Raw genomic sequence first — 24,448 nt, 5'->3', positions numbered from 1 at the left:
GCTGCCAACAGCATTGGCTGCTGATGGTTCACTGCTGAGTCTCTCTCAGCACTTGCCCTCAGCCACACAGAGCTTCCTCGCCCAAGTTTGGACCCTCTTCTAGAGGAAAGTCTGCTGGGGGACAACGGTCCAGTCTTGCCTCAATCTGGACAACCCTGAAGGGCCATCCCAGCTCCAGAGCTCCTCCTAGGATCAACTGAGACCTCTGCTGCAATTACATCACGTTCAACTTCTCCCTTTCTCAGCCTCCTTTACTCCCCTACAGGTATTGCTCCGGTGAGCACTCCCAATGCACCTGCTGCATGCAGATCTCCATAGCAGACTCAGCAAACATGACTAAGACACTGGACCTGACTAGATGTCTAATGCTTGCAGCCAAAGACCTTTAATTGATTTGGCCAGGTCTGTGTACCTCTGTATTATTTTACTAGGCTGCCATAACAAAGTATGGTGGTTTAAACAACAGAAATTTATTTGCCCCCAATATTGGAGGTGAGATGCATGAAGATGAGGCATTAGGTGGCAGCAGGATCTACAAGCCTCTCTCCTTGGCTTGTAGATAGCTGTCTTCTCCCTGTGTCTTCACATGGTCTTCCGTTTTTACACACCTGTGTCCTAATTTCTTCTTCCTGTGACACCAGTATACTGGGTGAAGACCCACAGTTGTAACCTCATTTTAACTTCATTACATCTTTAAAGATTATCTCTAAATACAGTCACATTCTGAGGTTAGGACTTCAACATATGAATGAGGGTTGGGGGGGTGGAGAGCACAATCCGGCCCATAACAATGTCCAAAGGTTGAATTCCTTTCCCAACAACTCCCTGAGGTTTAGCATTACATGGTTCAGTATCTAGGCTGTGACCAGGCGAGTCTGAATGCTTGAATCTCTCAGTGCTTAGCTATCTTCATTGGCAAACTGGACATACTGCAATATGTAACTGTAAAGTGTAATGAATAATATAAGTGACACACAGGATATATCAAATAGAAAGTGGAATTAAGATGTACTCATTTTAAGTGGAAAGGAACTGCTGCCTTCTTTTTAAGATGCAACCAAGATACCAAGTCACTGAGGGAAGATGGATGATTCAGTGGAGCCAGGATAACCAGAAGTCATGTTAAAATAAATCAGGTTGGAGCCTCTTCATAATTATTATTACCACAAAAAGAAAACCACATGAGAATTTATTTTATAACGTTGAGATGGAAAATGCCTTCCTAAAAATGTCACAAAACCCACAAGCAATTTTTTAAAAGGGATAAATTCAACTACACAAAAAAATCACCATGGAAATCCTGAGTGATGTGCAGCTGATTAAGACTGGAGACAAAGTGGCCACCAGTGAAGCCATGCTGCTGAAGGTGCTGACGTACTTCCCTTCTCCTTCTCCTTTGGCTGATCACCTGATCACCCAGCAGGCGCTTGCCAACGGCAACACCTGCCACCCAAAGTGCTTGATATTACAGAGGAAACTGCACTCTTGCTTCCTGGAGGGTGTCTGCCATGTTGCCACCATGTGCATGCCGACTGGGTACCCACCTGTGACGTCAGTTCCTTGTTTATCATCAGTGGGTACAAGCAGGTCCTGGCTTTGTCTATGGAGACTGAGTTCATCTTCCCCCGCCATGAGAAGGTCAAGGTCTTCTTGGTTGATCTGGCTGCATTTGTGGTTGCTTCCCCAGCTGAGGCTGAAGCAAAGGAAGGGCTGAAGGAGTTGAATAAGGATGTGGGATTTGATCTTTTTGACTGATCACTGAAGACCAACCAACTCAGTCAGCTTTATTTATGAAACAAGAAAATAAAGGTTTGTTTGTTTATTTATTTATTTATTTATTTATCTATTTTTGAGATAGACTCTTGCTCTGTCACACAGGCTGGGGTGCAGTGGCACCATCTTAGCTCATTGGAGTCTCTGCCTCCTGGGTTCAAGCGATTATCGTGCCTCAGCCTCCAGACTAGCTGGGATTACAGGCCTGTGTCACCATGCCAGGCTATTTTACATTTTAGTAGAGATGGGGTTTTATCATGTTGGCCAGGCTGGTTTCAAACTTCTGATCTCAAGTGATCTGCCTGCCTCAGCCTCCCAAAGTGGTAGGATTGCAGGCGTGAGCCACTGTGCCCAGCAGTTTACTTCTTTGAACAACAGAAATCTGGAAAGAATACAAAAAGCAGCCAAAACTGTGGGAAAAATTATAACAAATGCCACAGAAAATGCTACTTTTCCAGATTTATAAATCATTTCTACAGAGTTACAAGAAAATAATCCAGTGAACAAATGGGCAAGTGATGAAAACAGTTCAGAAGATAAGGAAATGCGAACGGTTCCTAGACATTTGACAACTTCACTAAAAAGTAAGAGGAAGTCCTATTAAGTCCCATTAACACCATTTGGGATACCGCATTTTAACCCTCATATTGGTAAAGATAAAAGTGTGACTACAATTCAGGACTATTGAGGGCGTGGGGAAACAGGCACTCTCTTATAACGTTGGTAAGGATGTGAACTGGTACCTTGTCAATAAATGGCACTTAGTAATAACATCCATGAAAATTAAAAGGCACAAACCCTGTAACCCAGAAATTCTATGGACTCCCCACACAGTGTGAAATGTTGCACTCAAGGCCAGGTGCAGTGGCTCACGCCTGTAATCCCAGCACTTTGGGAGGCCAAGGCAGGCGGATCCCTTACATCAGGAGCTGGAGACCAGCCTGGCCAACATGGTGAAACCCCGTTGCTACCAAAAATACAAAAAATTAGCTGGGCATGGTGGCCCACATCTGTAGCCTGCACCTGTGGTCTCAGCTCCTCAGGAGGCCAAGGCAGGAGAGTCGCTTGAACCTAGGAGGCGGAGGTTGCAGTCAGCTGAGATCACGCCACTGCACTCCAGCCTGGATGACAGAGCGAGACTCCGTCTCAAAAAAACAAAAAAGAAAGAAAAGAAAAAGAAAAAAAGAAATGTTGCACTCAAAGAAAACCTACTTCAGCACTTTAGGTAAGAACAAAAGATAGGCAACAATTCTGGGCAGAAACTAATTGTTATACCCCAATATTCATTCTCCTTTTCTTCCTTCTTAATAGAGTTCCAAATTTGTAACAGGTTCCCTGAATGTGACTACATTTTCTATCCTCCCTTGTGTGTTTTGTAAAATGAGATATAACTGAAAGCCGGGAGGTGTCTTTCTCATGAGGGAACATGTTGGTCTTCCCCCGGCTGACATGCAGAAGTGAAGCCTGGAGCTTAAGCAGCCATTTTCCAACGCGAGAAGACAGCCATACACCAAGAACAGAAGAACAATGTGACAGAAAGAGCTTCAGTTTCGGAGACTATAGCTGCCTACAGCAGTCCTGAGTTACCCCAACTCTGCTCATTTTGTACACAAAATAAACTTCTATCTTCTTTTTTTTTCCTTTTTTTTTTTTTTGTGATGGAGTCTCACACTGTCGCCCAGGCTGGAGTGCAGTGGCGGCGCGATCCTGGCTCTCTGCAACCTCCACCTCTCGGGTTCAAGCGTTGTCCTGCCTCAGCTTCCTGAGTAGCTGGGATTACAAGTCCGCGCCACCATCCCTGGCTAATTTTTGTATTTTTAGTAGAGATGGGGTTTCATCATGTTGGCCAGGCTGGTCTCAAACTCCTAACATCAAGTGATCTGCCCGTCTCAGCCTCCCAAAGTGCTGGGATTATAGGCATGAGCCACTGTGCCCAGCCTGAACTTCTATCTTCTTTAAGCCACTAAATCATTACTTTAGATACTTAAAAGTTTTTGATAAATCATGTTATGTACACGACATTGAATATTACACAACTCTTAAAAAGAATGAGTCAAATCTATTGAGGTATACATGTAGAATACCCAGAAATAGTGAAATGAAATGCTTTACAGGATACTGATTTTATGTGAAACAAGTTTCTAAAAGGTTGTTATTGCTTGTTACCATCTGTGCAAAGAATAAAAATATCAAGATGATATGTCTGTAAGTAGATAAAATCTCTCTTTCTGGAATGGCACAAGACACTGGTAACAGGAGTTGCCTCTGAGCAAGAGAACTGGAGATCTAGGGAAGGGAATGGAAGAGAGACTGCCAGCTCTAGGACTTTTTTGTACCTTTTTGTCCTTTTGCATGTATTATTTAAAGTAAATAATAAAGTTTAAAAAATTAAAATATGCAGCTGAGATGTCCAGTATTTTCACCTGTTTGGGAATGAGACAGACAGAAATAGCTGGTGGGGCAGGTGCAGGGAAGGAGGGACATAAGTAATTTTAGGAAGTAGCACATGTATCACAGCCTAACTGAGATAGCATCCTATTGGCACCAGCAGATGAGAGAGGCTGATGCAAATGAATAAGGCATTAGCAATGAAATCCAGAAAGTAGCAACAGGCTAAGAGGAATTTGTATGACAAATCTGAGAAGACCAGGTTTTGACTATGTATGCTTCTGCCTCAGACAGAAAAATCGGCAGTGGTTACTTCTAGAGAATTGCAGTGTGTGGTCATGTGCATATTGAGGACTGAGTAGGAAAGTGGTTGAATTTTCTAGCAAGTCACTGAGTGATAATTTGTTTACTGAAATGAAGCATTTTTTTCTTCTCCAGCCTAGCAGTGTTTTATATATATATGTGTGTGTGTGTGTGTGTGTGTATACATGTTTTTATGGGGACACCCCAATGGATTTCCATGATAAATATATTTTTGAACGTAGAAGCTGGAGGGATGTTTCATTTTCTTGGTACAGAAAACACACCTAAGGGTGATTAGAGGAAGGTTGTTGAGGGTTTTAAAGGTGCCAAAAAGAAGTGAGGAGCCATAACTTTCAGGCATACCTTGTAGGACAGCAGCAGGTGTGAATCAGAAGTTTTGCCTTTAAGTATGTGAGGGAAATTGGCATAGATACTGCTTAAGATATAAACAACTAATCAATTTGACAGAATAAGTAAAAGTAACTCTAGTCAGGAATGTTAATATGAACTGCCTAATTAGTATGAGCCAAGTTGCTGTCATATAAATAGATGTTTAAGACTGATCTTAAGTCTTCTCTGAAGATGGCAATAAAATCTATGAACACGTTATGCAGCTTCAAAAATCTGTGCACACCTGGTAAAATGACTTTAAAAAATTGGCAATCCCAACTGCTGGTGAGAATATGGAGAAGGAAGATTCTTGTACATTGCTGTTGTAAATGCAAAATGGTATACCCACTCCAGGGAATGTTTTTGCTTTTTTTTTTTTTTTTAAGTTAAACATGTACTTGGAATAGACCAAGAAATTTGATTTCCTTGGTTTTTGCCCAGAAGAAATGAAAACTTAGGTTCAAACAAAACCCTGTATGTGAATGTCTGTAGTGGCTTTTTTCATAATTGTCAAAAGTTGGAAACACCCAAATGTCCTTTAACTTGTGAATGGACATACAGACTGTGGTAAATTAAATACTACTCAGTAATAAAAGGAACTATTGAAACATGGATGAATCTCAAATGTATTATACTAAGTGAAAGAAGTCAGACACAAAATATATGATTCCATTTATATGACATCCTACAAAAGACAAACTGTAGGAACAGAAAGCAGATTAGTGGTTGGCAGAGGCTAGGAGCGATTTACTACAAAGGGGCGCAGGGACATTTCTGGGGTGATGATACTGTTCTATATTTTGACTATATTGGTAGCTACACAAATGTATATATTTGTTAAAACTCATAAAACTGCACACTAAGAACTCTGAATATAAATAACTATGTGAAACTGGTATCCCAATACACCTAACTTTAAAATAAAAAGCCTGTACTTCCAGGGAGCTTTCTAGGAGGGTAGAAACATTCTGAATCTGTGGTGGTTACATGGGTATATACATATAAAATCATTCATCCAGTTGAACATTTAATATTTGTACACTTTATGTGCACCATTGAATGTATTTCACATCTTATTTTAAAAAATAAATGATAAGAAAAGTCTGGTTGTACCTCATACTAGCAACAACGAGAGAGAGAGAGAGAGAGAGAGTGTGTGTGTGTGTGTGTGTGTGTGTATGAGGGAGAGAAAATAGGATGCTGAGGAAAAGGATCAAATGACTGTCTACAACCCTGTTGGGAAGGATATGAGACCTTGAGTATGGTGCTTGATAATGGCAGAAAGAAAGGCTATGGCCACCAAAGACAAATGTCACCAAAGTTGAGGTAGAAGGCAGGACTCAACTCCGGTGTGGGGCTGGGACACTGGACCAAATTGAGGACCAGCTTTCCATAAGGCACACCCATCAGTGTGCCATGGCAACATCCAGAAGTTATCACCCCTTTCCATGGCAACAACCCAACAACCCAGAAGTTACCACACTTTCCTAGACATTTCTGCATAAACCACCCCTTAATTTGCATATAATTAAAAGTGGGTATAAATATGAGTGCAGAACTGCCTCTGAGCTGCTACTCTGGACACAGTGCCTATGGGGTATCCCTGCTCTGCAAGGAGCAGCACCTCTGCTACTGCTGTACACTGCCACTTCGGTAATAGTTGCATTCTAACACCACCAGCTCACCCTTGAATTCTTTCCTGGGTGAAGCCAAGAACCCTCCTGGGCTAAGTCCCAATTTTGAGGCTTCCCTGTGCTGCATCAATGTCATAGGCTTCCTTAAGGCTGACCATTTGTATCAACATGTATTTCTTTTTCCCCTATTGCTTCATTCAATTCCGCTTCTGACAGCTGCTTTTCCATTTCTAGTGATTTCTCCAACACATCTCTGCTGAGAAGGAGGGGCTGAAGGAAAAGGCCTGAGCTATAAGGACACAGATATCAGGGTTCAGACCTTGGCTCTGATACTTACACGTTATATGACCTTCGGCAAACTTCTCCATATATTTTCATCTGGTGTATTTCTTCTCTACGAGTCATTCATGTACACAGAAGTCTTAGTACCTCGGGGATCTTCAGGAACATTACACACCTCTCAGCAACAACTTTGGAACACCCTGTTTTGTACTAACGCTCCTTTTTGAGCATTTGAATGATTTCTGTAGCATAATTTTTGTTGCAATAATAGTGAACCATAAAAACTCAATGGCCTCATTATCAAGTCATCTGCACACGGCCAATTGATTTGGATGATATCAATTCTCTTAATCCTTCCCTGGAGTGCAGTGGGGCAGAGTCCTGCTTGCTTATTTTACACAGAAGAAAAACTACTGCAGCTCCTAGGCACCCCAGCTTTGTTCCTGGAAATACGAGGAAGTGCAAAGGTGTGGCATCCCTACTGGCAATCTACTGTATTCCCATGTGGGCATGGTAAACTCTCCTTCACATGGATTGTAGGAGCACCTCCCTGACTGCTGAGGTCCTGGGGAAAGAGAACTAGAACACCATCCAGAATACAGGAATTTTTTTATGGGGGAATGGTGAATAGGCAGACAGAGTTCATTTCCAGATTGTTACTCACTCTAAGCTTTTCAGATTCATTGTCTCTGGGGTGCGCATTGTTGAGCATCTTTACACTTCAGCCTGCTGCTATCAAACCCTGGACTTTATCCCAGAACTACAAATGAGATCTCAGTCCTGGAGTTGTCTGTTATGAGCCTCGGGGCCTGCTTTGCTGTGACTGGACACTCTACCATCTGTCTGTCAGCTTTGAAGCGCTTCCCTCTTTTGTCCCAGGAATGCAATTAAGCAAGTTACTTGGAGCTGTGCCTTCAGTAATCTTACTGGAGGTTTACACAGTCATAGGGTGAGTTAACAGGGTAAGGGTTTAATCAGTGAGTTGGATGAGGAAAGTATTTTGTTTCTTGGCTTAGTTTTGCATGGTAGCATTTGTCTCCTTATGTAAAGAGAGTGCAAGTTACTATCCTGCCATCTTCTATACTGTATTGAATTACCAATGTAATTGTAATCAGCACTTCTGGAAAGTGCTGATGGCCTATTTTGTACTTGTTTGTGTTAATCAATGTTAATTACAAAGCAAGCACAGGGGTTCACGAATTATAATGGGCTTAATTAAGCTTGACAGTAACAAATGACATAACCTTTATGTTATGGCCTGGTTAAAGCAAAAAAAAAAAGGCACAAAATAGACCAGAAAATCATCACATAGGAATCCACATTCATATACTGATTACCTACAGGAACAGAATAGTATAATGAATTTATTGGTTTTGCTAATTGTCAAGTTGAATTTTTACCACACTGGCACTACTAGGAGTACAGAGAACTGTTAGGCCTGCCTTTTACCCTCAAAGAATTTGTAATTTTGTTGGAAAAGAGACACAGAAAATCAAGTTTTAAAATAGTCCAATGAGTCACAAGTGAGTGGTGCCTACCATGTTACAAAGCATTTGGAAAAGACAGGGATCACCGTGGGTTGGTACAGTGGAGGAAGACTAGGGAAGGTAGAACTCAAAGAAAGAACTCGATGGAGGAGAGGAGGGAAGTGGGCATTCTTACTGGATGCATGGGTGGAGCAAAGGTTTGGAGGTAGGAATGCAAGTACTGTGTTCAGTGAGCATGCACGCTTCTGTGAATCTGCTTCATTGATTTAAGTGCCACAGACGGGTAAGGAAAGTGTCTTCCACAGTCACACTACCTGGTCTGAGCCTTGATCTCCTCGTGTATAGAGTAAGAAATGACCACAAAGACACTTCCGGCGCCCAACTATAGCTGCAAAAGCCCTTGAGCAGGGCCTTTTCTCATTAGATGAGATAGGATGTATTTGGATGCAAGCAATAACACACACACCCTAAACGGAATGGCTTCCATACAATCATCTGTTTACTGCTCCTAAGTCTACTGGTCAGCTTGGTCGTTCCGCTGGTCTGAACAGGCTCAGTCATTCTGGGCTGTTCTCACTCATACATCTGATGACTTGGTGGAGGTTGGCTGGTGTGAGGTGGCCCCGCTCGCATGTCTGGTGGCTGGCTGGCTATTGGTTGCAGTGCTGGATTTGACTGGGACACACCAACATTCAGCAGGTTAGCCTGGGCTTGCTTATGTGACAGCAGCAAGTTTCCTAGAGCCAGGGTTAGGAAGCATGCAAGGCCTCTGAGGCCAAGGCTTAGAAACAATATGAAGCCAATTCTGCTGTATTCTGTGTGCCAAGGGAAGTTCCAGGGCAAGCCATATTGAAGAGGTGGAGAAAGAGATTCCACTTCGCATTGAAGGGAGCTGCAAAATGACATTGCAAGGTATGAGTCCAGGGAAGAGAAGCATTTACAACTATTTTTAAACTTTACACTGTGCTTCAGGTAAAGAGGCTTTCTCACTATTCCAGAAGCAGGACTCGCTTTTCCAACACTAAACATTTGTTCAAGGAATTTCCTCTGCTTTAGAAGTCACCTCCTCACCATTTTTTGGATTCAAATCTGTCCCTCCTGCAAGACCGATCTCCAAAACTAATTCATCCATGAAACTTTTCCCTATCACTTTAAATAAATATGGTTTCTCACTCTTTTGAAGTTAGAATGAGGCCACAGACTCTACAAAGTCTATCAGTTCTGAACTATTTATATAGTTTTATATATATGGTTGCATATAGTTATATGCAATTGAAAACAATCTTTTTTATCTTAGTATATAAAATGACTATGATTTAGGGTGATAGCGTCTATTAAATTGAATCTAACGTGATTTCTTTATTCACTTTTGCTGTAAAAGAAAGCAGGCATTCATGGCTACCTGCCTAAAGCTTTACTAAAATTACTTAGTACTATTTTTGCAATTAACTTTACTGTGATTTTGGAGCTCAGATTTTCTCTCTAGCCCCAAAGTATACTTTTTCAAATTATTCCTGCTTTTAATGTTTAGTATTTTAGAAGATTCTAAATATACTTTAAATTTTGTGACTTAGAAAATGAAAATCGTAGGCCAGACGCAGTGGCTCACACCTGTAATCCCAGCACTTTGGGAGGCTGAAGCAGGCGAATCACTTCAGGCCAGGAGTTTCAGACCAGCCTGGCCAACATGGTGAAATCCTGTCTCTATTAAAAATACAAAAATTAGCCGGGTGAGGTGGCAGGCACCTGTAATCTCAGCAGCTTGGGAGGCTGAGACAGGAGAATCACTTGAACCCGGGAGGTGGAGGTTGCAGTGAGCCAAAATAGCGCCACTGCACTCCAGCCTGGGGGACAGAACAAGACTCTGTGTCAAAAAAAAAAAAACAAAAAAAAACAAAACTGGTGCTGGGTTTGGAGTTGGTATCTGTGATTCCTGTCTCTGGTACTACTATTTACTATACATTTATTTGAAAACCAGGAAAACACTTGTTTTTCTCATTGGCTCACCACATAGCTCTTAAATTCAACTTAAGTCCCTTGGTGTAAGGCACTCCTGTAGGAGATACTAAGTGTATCATGTGATATAATGCTTCTGGTCAGTACTTCTAGCACATAGGGAAATCGATGGGTTTATGAGGTGTCAGTTATATCCTTTGTCCCAATTTAAGTGTGCCAGTCTGATGTTCATCAAGATTTTTTAAAAGTCATGTTTGTGAGAAAGCAAATCAATTTTATTCCTCAGAGGCTAGGATGAGGAAAAAGCATAGCTCATGAGAAATACAGTATTTTTCTTCTGATAACAGTATTCCCTGATGATTCAAATATTTTGTGGTGGAGTGAACATTCTATTACAGTGCTATTTCACTTCGAAGTGAAGAAGCTAAGACTCAGAGAGCTTAAGTCACTCAAAAATTTTCGGCAGTTAAAAAAGTTTTTAAAATAGAGATTAAAAAAAGATTTGAAAAAACGTTTTAAAAAAGAGATTGCTAAACATCAGAAAAAAATTTCAATAATAAATGAAGACCAAAATAAACTACATCAAAACAAACTAAACAACCACATCCCCCACCCCACAGTCCTGCCATGCACATATGCATCTTGAGACCATTTGGGTTTTAATCCAGATTTCAGAATTTTCTCTTCTCCTTCCCATCACAATTCAACCTTCTCAGAAAATAAAAATGTTGGCCGGGCTTGGTGGCTCACGCCTGTAATCCCAGCACTTTGGGAGGCACAGGCGGGCGGATCACGAGGTCAGGAGTTCGAGATCAGCCTGTGCAACATGGTGAAACCCCCGTCTCTACTAAAAATACAAAAATTAGCCGGGCGTGGTGGTGGGCACCTGTAATCCCAGCTACTCAGGAGGCTGAGGCAGGAGAATCGCTTGAAACCGGAAGGTGGTGGTTGCAGTGAGCCGAGATCGCGCCACTGTACTCCAGCCTGGGCAACAAGAACGGAACTCTGTCTCAAAACAACAACAACAACAAAAAATATATATATATGTAAATATATATATATACATATATGTATATATACACAATAAAAATAAAAATGCCTTTTATCCATCCAATTGAATTTTAAAATCATAGATTCTTAAACCTTTTTTATGCTGTGGACCCTTTTGGTTGGTGAGAGTAACATTTTCAGAATAACATTTTAAAATGCATAAAATAAAATAAATGAGATTACCAGGAAAATAAATTATACTGAACTATAACTATTAAAATGTTAGAAATAAATGTGATCTTAAGGTAGGTTTGTTATTTAGTGGCTCCCTTGAGTACCCACCCCTCCTTTGGGGGGGCCCTCTCACATTGACTGGGCGTGGCCATGTGACTGCCTTTGGTCAATGGAAGTCCAGCAAAGGCTTGTGCATAGGGCGTGCTCTCCTGGAGAGGTGTCTCGCCGCCGCAAGAAATCTGGAACCTGGTCTAAACTCTTGAGGATGAAAAAGCAAAATGCACCAACTTTTCCTCACCCCAGCTGAGCCTAGATCCCAGTCACAAAGCCCGGGTGACACCAGCAATCCAAAGAATTGAGAGAAATAATAACCGGTTTTTGTTTTAAGCCTCCACATTTTTGGCCATTATTTTTATGCATCAGTACATAACTGATATGGATCCCTGAATTCTATTACTGACCTTTTGGGCCCTGGATTTACAGCTTTTTTTTTTTTTTTTTTTTGAGATTGGGTCTCACTCTGTCACTCAGGTTGGAGTACAGTGGTGCGATCTTGGCTCACTGCAACCTCCGCCTCCCATGCTCAAGCGGTTGTCCCACCTTAGCCTCCTGAGTAGCTGGGACTACAAGCGCACGCCACCATGCGTGGCTTTTATTTTTGTTTGTTTTGTTTTATCGTAGAGACAGGGTTTTACCGTGTTGCCCAGGCTGGTCTCGAACTCCTGAGTTCTGGCAATCCATCCTCCTCGGCCTCCCAAAGTGCTGGGATTACAGGCATTAGCCACCGTGCCCGGCCTAGAGCTTCTGTAACTGTTTTTCACTATCAGTATTTTAAGCTCTCACAGTTTGCGTAGAGGTCATCTATCCCCTGGCTCCTTGCAGGGAGGGTGGCAGCCGACAGCATCTTCACTCCCCGAACGTGCTGGAAATGCCACGTCTCAGGCTTCCTCTCTGACTTGCCCATTAGAAGCTGCAGTTTCACAAGACCGCCAGGCGATTCCTTTAAACATTCAAGTTTGCAAAGCACTTTAAAGTAGGCATACTAAAGTTTGAGAAGATGAGCAAACCCCTTATCTTATAATAATCTTCCCTTTCAGAAACTTCCTTCACGCTCCAATAGAAATATTTTCTGCTAAGAAAGTGCCCGTTCCGTATCGTCTGCGATGATCAAGCCTTACTGCCTCCTATTGAAAAGCTCCAAGCATGCTGTTTGTTGTCTAAAGCGTCTGCCGGGCTGCGATGGTCTGTTTTGTGTCAGACGGCAAAGTCGTGGATGGAAAGGGGGCTTACAAACACGTGTAGGTTGTTGGAATTACGTTAACGAATGAATGAGCAAAACCTCCTAAACCACCGACCAATGAAACCCCGATACAGAAAATCGCTGTCATGAGTAAGCTAGCACTCCTGAAAAGTTTGAATACTGAACTGGTCAGCGTCTGCGCGCCGACGCCCCCCAGGTGGCCGGAGTGACCCGGAGCAGGCGCGGCGGTCTCTCAGCCCCGCGCGTTGGGCCCGCGCAGTTTGTCCCCACGCAGCTCCCATATAAGGCGGGCCCCACCCCCCCCCCCCGCCCCGCCCCGCCCCGCCCCAGGCAGCTAGGTCGCCGCGCTGGCTCCCTGGCGGCTTCTCAAACCAACCCGCCGCTACTGCGCATGCTTGGCCAGCTCGCTCGCTCCTGAATATCCTGCTCCGGGTGTTCCTACCACCCGTTGGGCAGATTCGCACCCAGCTCTGCTCCAGATTGAGGAAAAACCCAGTGATTTCCGGGCTCTAGAAACAAAGGGGTGCTATGATTCCCTGCTGGCCCTAGGGGTCCAGGGAAGGTTATGGAAAGATAATTCTTTGTGTAAGCGGGTTGCGTATTTGCAGACATCATCCCACTTGATGCATTCACCACTCTATGCCGTTGTTCCTGATTTGCAGATGAGGCAAGAAGCCTCAGAGGCGCCCAGTAATTCAGAATGGAGGGCTGACAAGGCTAGTGTTGGAGCTAGGACTTAAAAACAGGAGCTCCGCCTCCATTCCATGAGTCTCCCATTATAGCTTGGCTTCCTGGAATGGCTGCTCCTGTGGCTCGCAGGTGGGCTTCTGGGTGTGCGTAAACGATTTCATGCATGTTGGATTCACTGAATGAATGCATTTACCTTCTACACAGGAAGGGAGGTGGAGCTCACTTCCACCAGAGGCCCTAAGCCTTAAGATACTACTTGTAGGCCTGGCGCGGTGGCTCACGCCTGTAATCCTAGCACTCTGGGAGGCCGAGGCAGGCGGATCATTTGAGGTCAGGAGTTCGAGACCAACCTGGCCAACATGGTGAAACTCCGTCTCTACTAAAAATACAAAAATCAGCCGGGAGTGGTGGCACGCCCAGCTACTCGGGAGCCTAAGGCAGGAGAATCTCTTGAACCCGGGAGGCGGACGTTGCAGTGAGCCGAGATCACAGCATTACACTCCAGCCTGGGTGACCGAGCGAGACCCTGTCTCAAAAAAAAAAAAAAAAAAGATACCAGTTGTGCTCGCCTTTAACTCCCTTATGATTAAAACTAAAAATTACTAAAGTGTACAAAAGTGCAAAACAAGTCTAAATAAGGTTTGATTCTAGCCAATATAATGACATTCCCGCACACATTTAAAACATCCAACACCCTATTAATTTTCGTTTATATCGGTATCCCGAGTTAAGGAGTCCAAAACATACGCTCGGACCTCCTTAGGGTAGCAGAGAAGGCCCTAGCGGAGTTCGCCACCAGCAAGCTGTGATCATCTCTGCGCCTCAGTTTGTTCGTGTGTAAAAATGGATGCGTTAACTCACGCTTGGCTGGGTGAAGCCAGGTCCTTGTTAAGGGCTGAAAAACTGGCTTTGGTCACCTGACCCCCGGATGTGATCCTTGCCGCTGGCTCTAAATTGCTGCGACCGCTTCTCTCCAGTTTTTCAGGCCATGAGGTTGGGTTCTAGTTTTCCTGAAACCATCCGCTCCGGGTCGCCCCCCATAACCTCTGTGCCAAGGTCCACAGCGTGGCCTTTCCAGGCTTGCAGATCCCGGAGGCGGCTCCCAGGCCCCGCGGCCCCGCCCCGCTGCGCCGCCCGGCCGCCGCCAAACCGCGGCTCATGGATCACGCGGGCCGGAGCCGCTCTGGGCATGCTCAGTGGCCTGGCAGGTGGGGCCGCCGCGGAACTCCAGGTCCGGCCGGGAGCAGAGGGGCGGGGGCGAGAGGGAACTGGGCGGGAGCCGCGATCTGAGTCGCCAGCGTCGCCGGCGACCGCGGAGTTCTGGGCTGGTGGGACCCCGCGCGGGCTGGTTCGGGATGAGCGATGGCATCGGTCAAGGTGGCCGTGAGGGTCCGGCCCATGAATCGCAGGTGAGTGGGGCCGCCCGCGCCCCGCCCCCTCGTCGCGCGCCCACCCAGAGGAAGCCTGTTTCCAGCTCCCTCAGAGCCAGCCTGGACTTAGAAGTGTCACCGGCTGGTCCCTGGCCCACCGGGCCCAGGCTGTGGCCTCTGGGGGCCTGGAGGACTTCGTGCACTGCTGTCCCGTTCACATTGCCCTGGAGAGGACCCTGGTGGTGAAGGAGAAGATTCTATTAACTCTCTCCATCCTATTAATTTGAGATGTTCTTGTTCCCCCTTTAAAAAAGCATCGAGGGAACCTTACCATGAAGATGTAAAATAGTTGGGGGGAAGGTGAGAGTGCTGAGGGGGGCACCACGAACTGTCAGGCGAACCCCTCATTTCTACCAACTCAGAAGTTCTCTTAACAATTAACCATGCTACTTTTTAATCTTTCAGTTAGAGATGATTTTGATTCCCTGAGTGTCTAATCGATAACTTAGTAGTTCCTAATTTCATGTTAGAGAGTGGATGGGAAAACTTTGACAAAGTCCTGACTCCTAGAAAAAAGTCAAGGACGCTTTACACGTGTTTGAAATACTCTGATATTAAGAGAGAGGGAAGAGTGTTACACACAAAATTTAATCTTGTTATATATTTCTACAAAGTAATGCTTTTCAGAATCCTTCTCTTCATTCACTGAAAAATAGTCTGTGCTCCCTTTTCAATGACCTCTTTTTAATCAGTTTAGAAAGTTTCTCTGGAAAAGTTACTTTTTAAATTGGTTTGACTTTAAAGAATGAAGTAAAATGGGATGTGTCCTCCAAGGTGATAGGCGAGGTTCACACAGCCATTTGATTTTATTGACTTCTCTACCAAGTTGGTGGATATTTGACTTACCATAGGGCCTTTTTGCTTTTGTCATATCAGCTTGTGGAGGTTAACGTTTGGTAGTTCTGATGCCTGATTAGGGCAGCCGAAGTCCATAAAATCAAAAGATTTCCAGAACCTTATTTGACTCATCTGAATCTGTTTCTTCTCTTGGCAAGCAGGGAATCATTATTTTGGTTTGTAATCATTAAAACCCAATGTTTTTAGAATCTGCTTTTTGTGACTTTTGAGTTATTTCTAAAGCTGTTTAGAGTAAGAGTTTGACTTTTTTGCTCTAAGGGAATATTTATGTTTCTGTGTACATTCAATCATAGAAGATAAACTTTAGAACGATTTTTCTTTATTATGGATTTTCATGTGTATAGAAGTTCTTTTTCTTTTTTGGAAAAAGGTGAACACATGCTAGAAAATTGTATTGTGTAACTTTAGAAAGTATTTGTTAGGCTGGGCGCGGTGGCTTACGCCTGTAATCCCAGCACTTTGGGAGGCCGAGGCGGGCGGATCACGAGGTCAAGAGATCGAGACCATCCTGGCTAACACATTGAAACCCTTTTTCTACTAAAAATACAAAAAATTAGCCGGGCGTGGTGGCGGACGCCTGTAGTCCCAGTTACTTGTGAGGTTGAGGCAGGAGAATGGTGTGAACCCAGGAGGCGGAGCTGGCAGTGAGCCGACACCGCGCCACTGCACTCCAGCATTGGTGACAGAGCGAGACTCCGTCTCAAAAAAAAAAAAAAGTATTTGTTAAGCACCTACCAAACACATAGCATTCCTCTGGGTGCTGTCTGGGATACAAGGGGAATGAGACCTGGTGAGAGAGGGATTATGTACTGGCATGAGTCTTGTGAAGTATTGGGCCTGCTGGGACAGGAACTGTGAGTTCGTTGCCTTGCCAGTGTAGGCCTGGAGCCCAGGTACATGGAGGGATGGCAGGAAATAAGTCCAGAGACCATGGGCTTTGGGGAGGCAGATTCGCATGATGTTATTTATATTCTCAGTAGAGAACTCTGGTGGTGTCAAGATTGAGTTAAGAGGCAGGTGATTAGCAGTCTGAGCCAGAGGTGAAATTGGAAGACAGGATAGTTACAGGAAGACCATTCACTGGCAGAATTGGCGGGATTTGGCAGCTTACTGGATGGGAAGAAGGGGGAAGAATGCGAGTGTAGAGTCATTAACTGAGGTTTGATGCTGAAGGAGGTGAACAGGTTTGAGGAAGGTGGACAATGAAGTTGGTGTGTTCTCTCTTGGATGTGGAGAGTTACATGAGATGTATTAAGTGTCAAGTACAAGCACAGAGCAAGTGTTTCACGCATGTTGACCTTGTTCATTATCTGAAGTGTGGGAAGGACATCCATCCCTCTGCTAGAGGTGTTCAGCAGAAAGCTGAAAACACGAGTTTAAGTGTCAGGTGATTTGAGGATCGACATTTGGAAATCTTTTGCACATAATCCACAATTTAAGGATGTTACGTGAGAAGAAAAGGGAGCCAGGGATTGGACAGTGGGATATGCCCCTCTTTAGGATTTCATGGAGAAGATTGGCTTGCAGTCCATAGAGGAGAACCAGCACAGCAAATGGTCATGGCAGGAAAGGGAGAAGAGCATCCTGAAGGAGGTGGTGATGGTTAGTGTCAAATATTGCCAGGGTGATGAGAATAAGATGGTGTCCTTGGTCTTGAAGACAAGGCTGGTTGATAACCTTCCCAACAGTTCTTTTAAGGAGAGTCAGTGATTCAGAAGTTGGCAGTGAGTAGAAAGAGATATATAAATTGGCAACTGAATATACTTGACCTAATTTATAAGGAAAGAGATGCATACTATAATAGTGATAAAATGCCATTTTTTTACCAGTGAGATTGATAAATATTAACTGAGCACCAATTGCTGGTACAGGAGTGATGAAACAGACGCCTCTGCATTGATCATGGAAGCGTAAAGGATCAAAACATCTGAAACTTTCATATTGGGAAATTTGACAGTAGCTGTCAAGATTAGAAATCTTTATACTTAAGCAGAAAATGCTTCCCTTAAAAAATTGGAAATCTATAAACTTTTTGATTTGACCATTCCATTTCTAGTTTTTCTAATTTCTAATTTTTATTATATGGATTATATTTCTGCCTACAAAGATATATGTGTAAAGATGATGATTTTTGCATCATCATTGATAACAAAAAATCATAAATGACCTTAACATACAAAATTGGGAAATTTGTTAAGTTATAGCCTAAATCATTTGGTGGATTATTATGCAAGTCTTAAAAAGAGGGTGTTAATCTTAAAAGAGTTCCAGGGTAGAGGTTTGAGAAAAGCAAGATATCCACAGTGGAGTAAAGTTGTGTGTTTGTGTGTGCTAACAAATGTACACACACACACACACACACACACACACACACACAGAGATTCATCTATATGTAATGGTTTATAAGAAACCTAACACTGATACCTCTAAAGAGGAGGACTGATGATGAATCCATTAGGCAAAGATGAAAGGCATTTTTTTTACCATTTGTTTTTACTTTTCTCATGCGTAGTTTTATAATTAATACTTAGAATTAATTATTAACCCAGCAGTGCTTATTTAGGTAATTTAAAAAAGTCACCTACAAAATTCATTGGCACTGGAGAAGTTTCAGTTGGTCGTGAGGAGGATTGAAGGAAGTTGTTAATTTTTTTAATGTTTATTTTTAGAGTAGTGGAGCCTCAGGCAAAGGGAAAGCAACCTACAGAAAAACAAGTCCCAGAGTTATTGGAAAATAAGGACTGCTGGTGGTGGAGTATTGAGTTTGACTGAGTTTCTAAACTAGGGGCCTTTGCAGTAATCAGTCAGCCTTGTAAGGAATATGAGTGCTTGATTCAGGCCAAGATGTGATGAGTTTATTTTTACTGCCTTATGGCTTTCAATTATGTGGCAGTAATACTCATTTCAAATGCGGAAGTGATTCTGTTACATAGGCAAAATAGTAGCCACCTTTATTGAGACTTGACTCTGTGCCAGACTCTTTGGTCCTAGCTCCAGGTACAAAATCCAGTTTAATCTTTGCAGCCATCTTGGCAGGTAGAGACTATTATTGTTATGCCGTTTTACAGGTTGGGAGACATAGTTTGTTAGTGTGTTTGGACTGCTCTAACAAAATACTATCAACTGGGTGGCTTATAAACAACAAGCATTTACTTCTCATAGTTCTGAAGCTTGGGATATCCAAGATCAAGGTGCCAGCAGATAGGCTGTCTGGCTGTCTTGTGAGAGCCAGGTCCTCATACATGGTAGGTTCTTGCTGTGTACTCACGTGGTAGAGGGAGCAAACAGACTCCCTTGGGCCTATTTTATAAGGGTACTAATCCCATTCACAAGGACCTCATGACCTAATCACCTCCCAAAGGCCCTACCTCTTAATACTATCTCAGTGAGGGGTTAGGTTTCAATATTTGAATTTTAGGGGGAGACAAACATTCAGATCATAGCACATAGTTAACTTGCCCAAAGTCAAAGTCAGTTTCTTAAGACAGTCACAGCTACGCCTTTTTTTTTTTTTTTTTTTTTTGAGACAGGGTCTCACCCTGTTGTCTAGGCTAGAGTGCAGTGGCGCAGAGTCATGGCTCACTGAAGCCTCAACCTCCTGGTGGGCTCAGGTGATCCCCCTGCCTCAGGCTCCTGAGTAGCTGGGACTATTGGTGCACACCACCACACTTGGTTAATTTTTAAAATTATTTGTAGAGATGGGGTCTCCGTATGTCGCCCAGGCTGGTCTCAAACTCCTGGGCTCAAGTGATCCTCTCACCTTGGCCTCCCAAAATGCTGGAATTACAGGTGTGATCCACGAAGGAGTTGCAGTTGGGTGTGAAAAACACTGTTGTGGGTTCAAGTGAGATAATGCATGTGGATAAAGCTCTCCACGCAGAGCCTGGCATTCAGCAGGGGCACCCTGAAGAGTGTTTGTTGTCATTACTATTATTTTTACAGTTTAATAATTGTAACTTTATTCAAAAACAAGTATTTAAAAAATGCCAAAAAATATTTACTGAGTGCTGGTGATGTGCCAGCTATTATAGCTATGTTGTATAATGTGCTTGCTTATCTGATAGGGCAAATCCACCCCCATTCTTTCTCTTTTCTAACTGTTCCTAGCCTTTCTTTCTTCCTGATTAGCCTCTCAGGTAGAATCTAGTATCAAGTCTATCAAGTTCAGGAGAGAAAAAGAAGAAAAAAAACCACCAGTGGCATTTTGCCTGGATTTGATATCTTTAGGGTATACTGATGTCTTCCTCTTTTAAAAAGAAGATAGGTCAAAGGCAAAGTAGTTCATGGTTAGCCTCTTAGGTCTGTGATGATGAGGACAAACAAGTCTTGTATTAAGGACGGGAGGTATCTGTCAAGGCACTGCCAGGAACCAGGTACTACGCTTATTTCTTTTTTTTGAGACAAAGTCTCGCTCTGTTGCCCAGGCTGGAGTGCAGTGGCGCGATCTCGGTTCACTGCAAGCTCCTCCTCCCGGGTTCACGCCGTTCTCCTGCCTCAGCCTCCTGAGTAGCTGGGACTACGGGCGCCCACCACCACGCCCAGCTAATTTTTTTTGTATTTTTAGTAGAGACGGGGTTTCACCGCGTTAGCCAGGATGGTCTTGATCTCCTGACCTCGTGATCCGCCTGCCTCAGCCTCCCCAAGTGCTGGGATTACAGGCATGAGCGCCCAGCCCTATGCTTATTTCTTTACCTTGGCAATTGCATTTCCTCCTCTCACCAATTGACTGACCGATAAAAGCCAGGGGAGACTGAGACCCCTCAGATAATAATGCTGGATTGAGCCAGCTGCTTCGTTTCCCTTCAGAGCCCTTTGTGTAGTGACATTGCCTCTGGGCTTACAGATGACAGAAGCCCGTGGCTTCAGGGAAATGCCGATCAGAGAATACACAACACACAAAAATAACAATAGAATCTGTGTACGGTTGAGATGGAACCTCTAGGGGATTCTAGAAGCTAGAGGAAGAGATCTCCAGGGCTTCTGCCATCTCTTTAGATAAGAGGGTGGAACTTGAGTTGAGCCCTGAAGGGATATTGCCAGCGACCATATAGATAATTTCTGTTAGGTGCTTGGCTGATACTCTTTGGAAGTTGGCATTACCAGCCCATTCTACAGATGAGGAACAAGGGCTCAGAGACTGAAATAAGGAGGTCTCTTACTCAGAAATAAGAAATAAGACCGCCCAAGGTCACATAGCTAGATACTATGATGCCGGATTTGAACCCAAGTCTCCCCTACTCTAACTTCCTAAAGTCCTTTCATTATACAGAAGACTTAGTTGAGAGGTGGGTAGGGGGTGGTTGGAAGGTAGGAACACGTTTATTTCACTAATGATTTCAGACAAATTGAAGATTTTGTAAGAATTAGTTGCAAGGCAGGTAGACAGGGTGTTGCGAGGACTTTTTGTTAAGCCTGGGCATTTGGGATTTTGATCTCTAGATCCCTGTGCTGGCCAGTACGATAACTGTCAGCCATCTATGTGACTATTTAAGTTAACATAAAATAAAATAAAATAAAATAAGGATTTTAGTTAATTGCATTAGGCACATTTCAAATGCTCAATAGACACATATTCAATAATGTAGCTATAAATATATCCACCATCCTGGAAAATTCTCTTGTGCAACAAGTCTGAATAAAGACTTGAATTCCAGCTCTTGTACTTTCTAGCTCCATGCCTTGGCACCTTATTGAACATGTCTGTGCCTCAGTTTCTTCATCTGTAAAATGGAGATCTCCATAGGACCCACCTCGTGGGGCTGGAATGGTAATTTAATGAGGTAGCATTTCGTACAGTGCTGGGCCCAAAAGTAAGGGTTCTGTAAGTATCAGGTATATTATTAGGCATCGTGAGCTACTGATGGTTCTAAAACAGGGCTGTCTTTCGCCAATTAGTGTTTTCTGAAGTTTCATCTAATATTAGTGTAGGGAAATAATAATACTAGCACCAGTAATGGTGAACTTTTATTTACCATTTGCCAAGGGCTGTGCAAAGTGCGTTTTATGCATTATTATCTGTCTGACTTTCCTGCCACCACTCTGTGATGCAAGACTGAGGTTCAAGATGTCTGTCTGAGTGCTGGCAACCAGTGCAGGAAGAGAGTAAAGAGAACTGAAATATGACCCATGGTCATTGGATTCTGGGCTTGGTTGTAATTGGAAAAGACAGAGGCAAGGGACAAAACTTAACAAAGCCCTGAAGAAGCCATCACTGTATTTTCTGATTATGAAAATAACGTATGCTTCTGAAACATATGTGTTATGCAGAAAAATATACCGAAGAAATCAAATCGCAAATTGCGCATAATCCCACGATCTGGAGCTAACTACTCATAAACTTTTGGTGCGTTTGCACCTAGTCTTTTTCCCGTTTGTGTAGGAACGTAATGTACACACTTCTATATCCTGCTTTTTGCAGTTGCAAGAGATATTCTAAAGACCAGTCAGCAGGACATAGAGAAATGGGGAGTCAAAGATGACTCTGAGTGGCTTGGGGCCTTACTAAGTGGAAGAATGACCTTTCCCAAAGGCAGCGATACTGGCCCTACACGGGTTGGGGTGGGTGGAAGGGCGTGGTGGTCTGTTGATTTGTTTCGGGGTGCTGGTGGGAACTCTGGGCAGTAGAAACTCAGGTGAGTTATCAGCTCTGCGGATGCGCATTTGCAGGTGGGTCACTGGAAGGTGATAGTTGCTGTGGTGGAAGTGAATTCTGTCTCTCAGGAAGAGCACATAAAGGAGAAAGAGAAAGGGTAACAGCAGTGCTGCATGAGTTGGGTTCAGGCTGGAGCTCTTCAGTGGGCTAGCCCAGTGAGTAGGCAAGCTGATTTTCCTCTTTAAGGCTCAGGTTCTGTTTTGTAAAACAGTGATTCTCCAAGTGTGGTCCAGGGACAACTGGGTATCAGTGAGACTCTTTTACAGGGGGTTCACAAAGTCAGAACTGTTTTCACAGTACTACTAAGATGTTATATTCCATTTTTTCATTCTCTTGTGAGGGTACAGTCAAATTTTCCAGAAACTACGTGATGTGTGATGATGTCACGGCTCTGTGGGCTGTGCATTTTGTTTAACATTTTCACCGTTTTAATTTCTAACATGGTAACTATCAGTAGATATAATTGATGTTAATAAAAGCTCTTGGGCCTCCTCAGTAATTTTTTAAGCCTATAAAAGCGTTCTGAGGCCACAACATTTGAGAACCACTTCTGTAAAATAATGCTGTATAAGTAGTTGAGATCAGATGAAATAGATAAATACATAATAACTGTCCACTAAATCATAGTTACTATTATCTTTTATACTCACTATGGTTACTGACAGCCAGATTGATTTCGGGAGGTAGGAGTGGAGGATCAAGTTGGAGAGAGAAGGGGTGTGGCGAGAGGAAGGGAGGAAGGCAGGAGAGTAGAATGTCACGCCCAACCAGGGGCTCAAGGCTTGGGAGGAGGGAAGGTCGCCAGTGTGGGAGGCTGCACAGTCAGGCGGTCGGGCCCAAGTCTCTGGAGGGAATTGTTTTAGTGGAGGGGTGGGAGGCAGTGCCACGGTTGTGGAAGGCTTGTGCAGTGTGATTGAGCTGTGAGGGCATTGGAGGTAGCCTGTTGCTGCCCTTCCAGTTAATGGAGAGATGAAAGGAAGGAGGGAGCCTCATTGCCATTCATCTATGCAGAGGTTGACTCCTGTAATCTTTTTTTTTCTTTTAGTTTTTTTTTTTTTTATTATACTTTAAGTTTTAGGGTACATGTGCACAACATGCAGGTTAGTTACATATGTTATACATGTGCCATGTTGGTGTGCTGCACTCATTAACTCATCATTTAACATTAGGTATATCTCCTAATGCTATCCCTCCCCCCTCCCCCCACCCCACAACAGGCCCCGCTGTGTGATGTTCCCCTTCCTGGGTCCATGTGTTCTCATTGTTCAATTCCCACCTATGAGTGAGAACATGCGGTGTTTGGTTTTTTTGTCCTTGCGATGCACACCTATGTTTATTGCGGCACTATTCACAATAGCAAAGACTTGGAACCAAGCCAAATGTCCAACAATGATAGACTGGATTAAGAAAATGTGGCACATATACACCATGGAATACTATGCAGCCATAAAAAAGGATGAGTTCATGTCCTTTGTAGGGACATGGATGAAGCTGGAAACCATAATTCTCAGCGAACTATTGCAAGGACTCCTGTAATCTTTTGAAACTTTTTTACTCCTTGTTTGAGGCATGGCCTGGTCTGCATCCCTGAATCCCAGCCCTTACCTGGACATGACAAACCCAGGCTCAGCAGAAGACAGATTTTTTGTTTGTTTGTCTCTTTTTGTTTTGAAGAAGAGAAAAAGAAAACAGGGAGTTGGGGGTTGGTGAAAGAAGGCTGGAGGAGCAAGGGAGGAAAGGGGCTGCTGGCTGGAAAGAGAAAGGAGGGGAGAGTTGCTGCTGTTGCCGACATCTTGAGTTGGGAGCGCATGGAAGTTTTTTCTTTCTTTTAGGTGAACTTGATAAGTAATATGATGCAAATGCCTGGTATTTTTCCTTATACAATATTTTAAAATATCTTTATGTGCAAAATACACTTATACAAGGTGTATTAGTAGTTTAAAAGGTGCTCTTGAGTGACTTGGATTATTTACTAAACATAATTTGGTTTTAAACTTCTGTTGCTTTATTTTAAACATGGAAACTTTGTGTGAGCATGAGAATGGAGTGGGAGAGAGTGGAGTGGCAGAGATTGAGTGTGTATGTGTTTCTTTTTGCCTGTCAGAGAGAGAGAGAAGTTA

At 43.4% G+C, this 24,448-nt stretch overlaps 1 protein-coding gene and 1 long non-coding RNA gene across 13 annotated transcripts in view; one reads left to right on the top strand and one right to left on the bottom strand.

The window, feature by feature from the left end:
- Window positions 1–8,071: 8,071 nt before the first annotated feature.
- Window positions 8,072–14,563, bottom strand: LOC112130342 (uncharacterized). 2 transcript variants are annotated; one of them, XR_010138771.1, is made up of 4 exons: window positions 14,250–14,563; window positions 12,133–12,437; window positions 11,100–11,218; window positions 8,072–9,149 (listed from the first exon to the last, which is right to left on the bottom strand). It is a non-coding gene; the product is annotated as an uncharacterized LOC112130342 (long non-coding RNA). The 2 variants fall into 2 exon arrangements; XR_002912616.3 differs by lacking the exon at window positions 11,100–11,218 and having other exon boundaries at window positions 14,250–14,558.
- The window catches only part of KIF16B (kinesin family member 16B), a 299,987-nt gene continuing 290,078 nt past the window's right edge, over window positions 14,540–24,448 (top strand). For 8 of the 11 annotated variants that reach the window (XM_063720677.1, XM_063720675.1, XM_024239082.3 and 5 more), the window contains exon 1: window positions 14,577–14,797. In XM_063720677.1, the coding sequence (XP_063576747.1) occupies window positions 14,744–14,797 (54 nt within the window). In that variant the 5' untranslated portion in view covers window positions 14,577–14,743. Of the gene's footprint in view, window positions 14,798–24,448 lie in introns of all 11 variants that reach the window. The other 3 variants (XM_024239081.3, XM_054541591.2, XM_054541589.2) reach the window with 2 other exon arrangements.

The sequence above is a fragment of the Pongo abelii genome, chromosome 21 (genome assembly GCF_028885655.2).
Source record: "Pongo abelii isolate AG06213 chromosome 21, NHGRI_mPonAbe1-v2.0_pri, whole genome shotgun sequence".
Lineage (NCBI taxonomy): Eukaryota > Metazoa > Chordata > Mammalia > Primates > Hominidae > Pongo > Pongo abelii.
The sequence above is the reverse complement of the archived record's forward strand: the minus strand, read 5'-3'. Positions and strand labels throughout refer to the sequence as shown.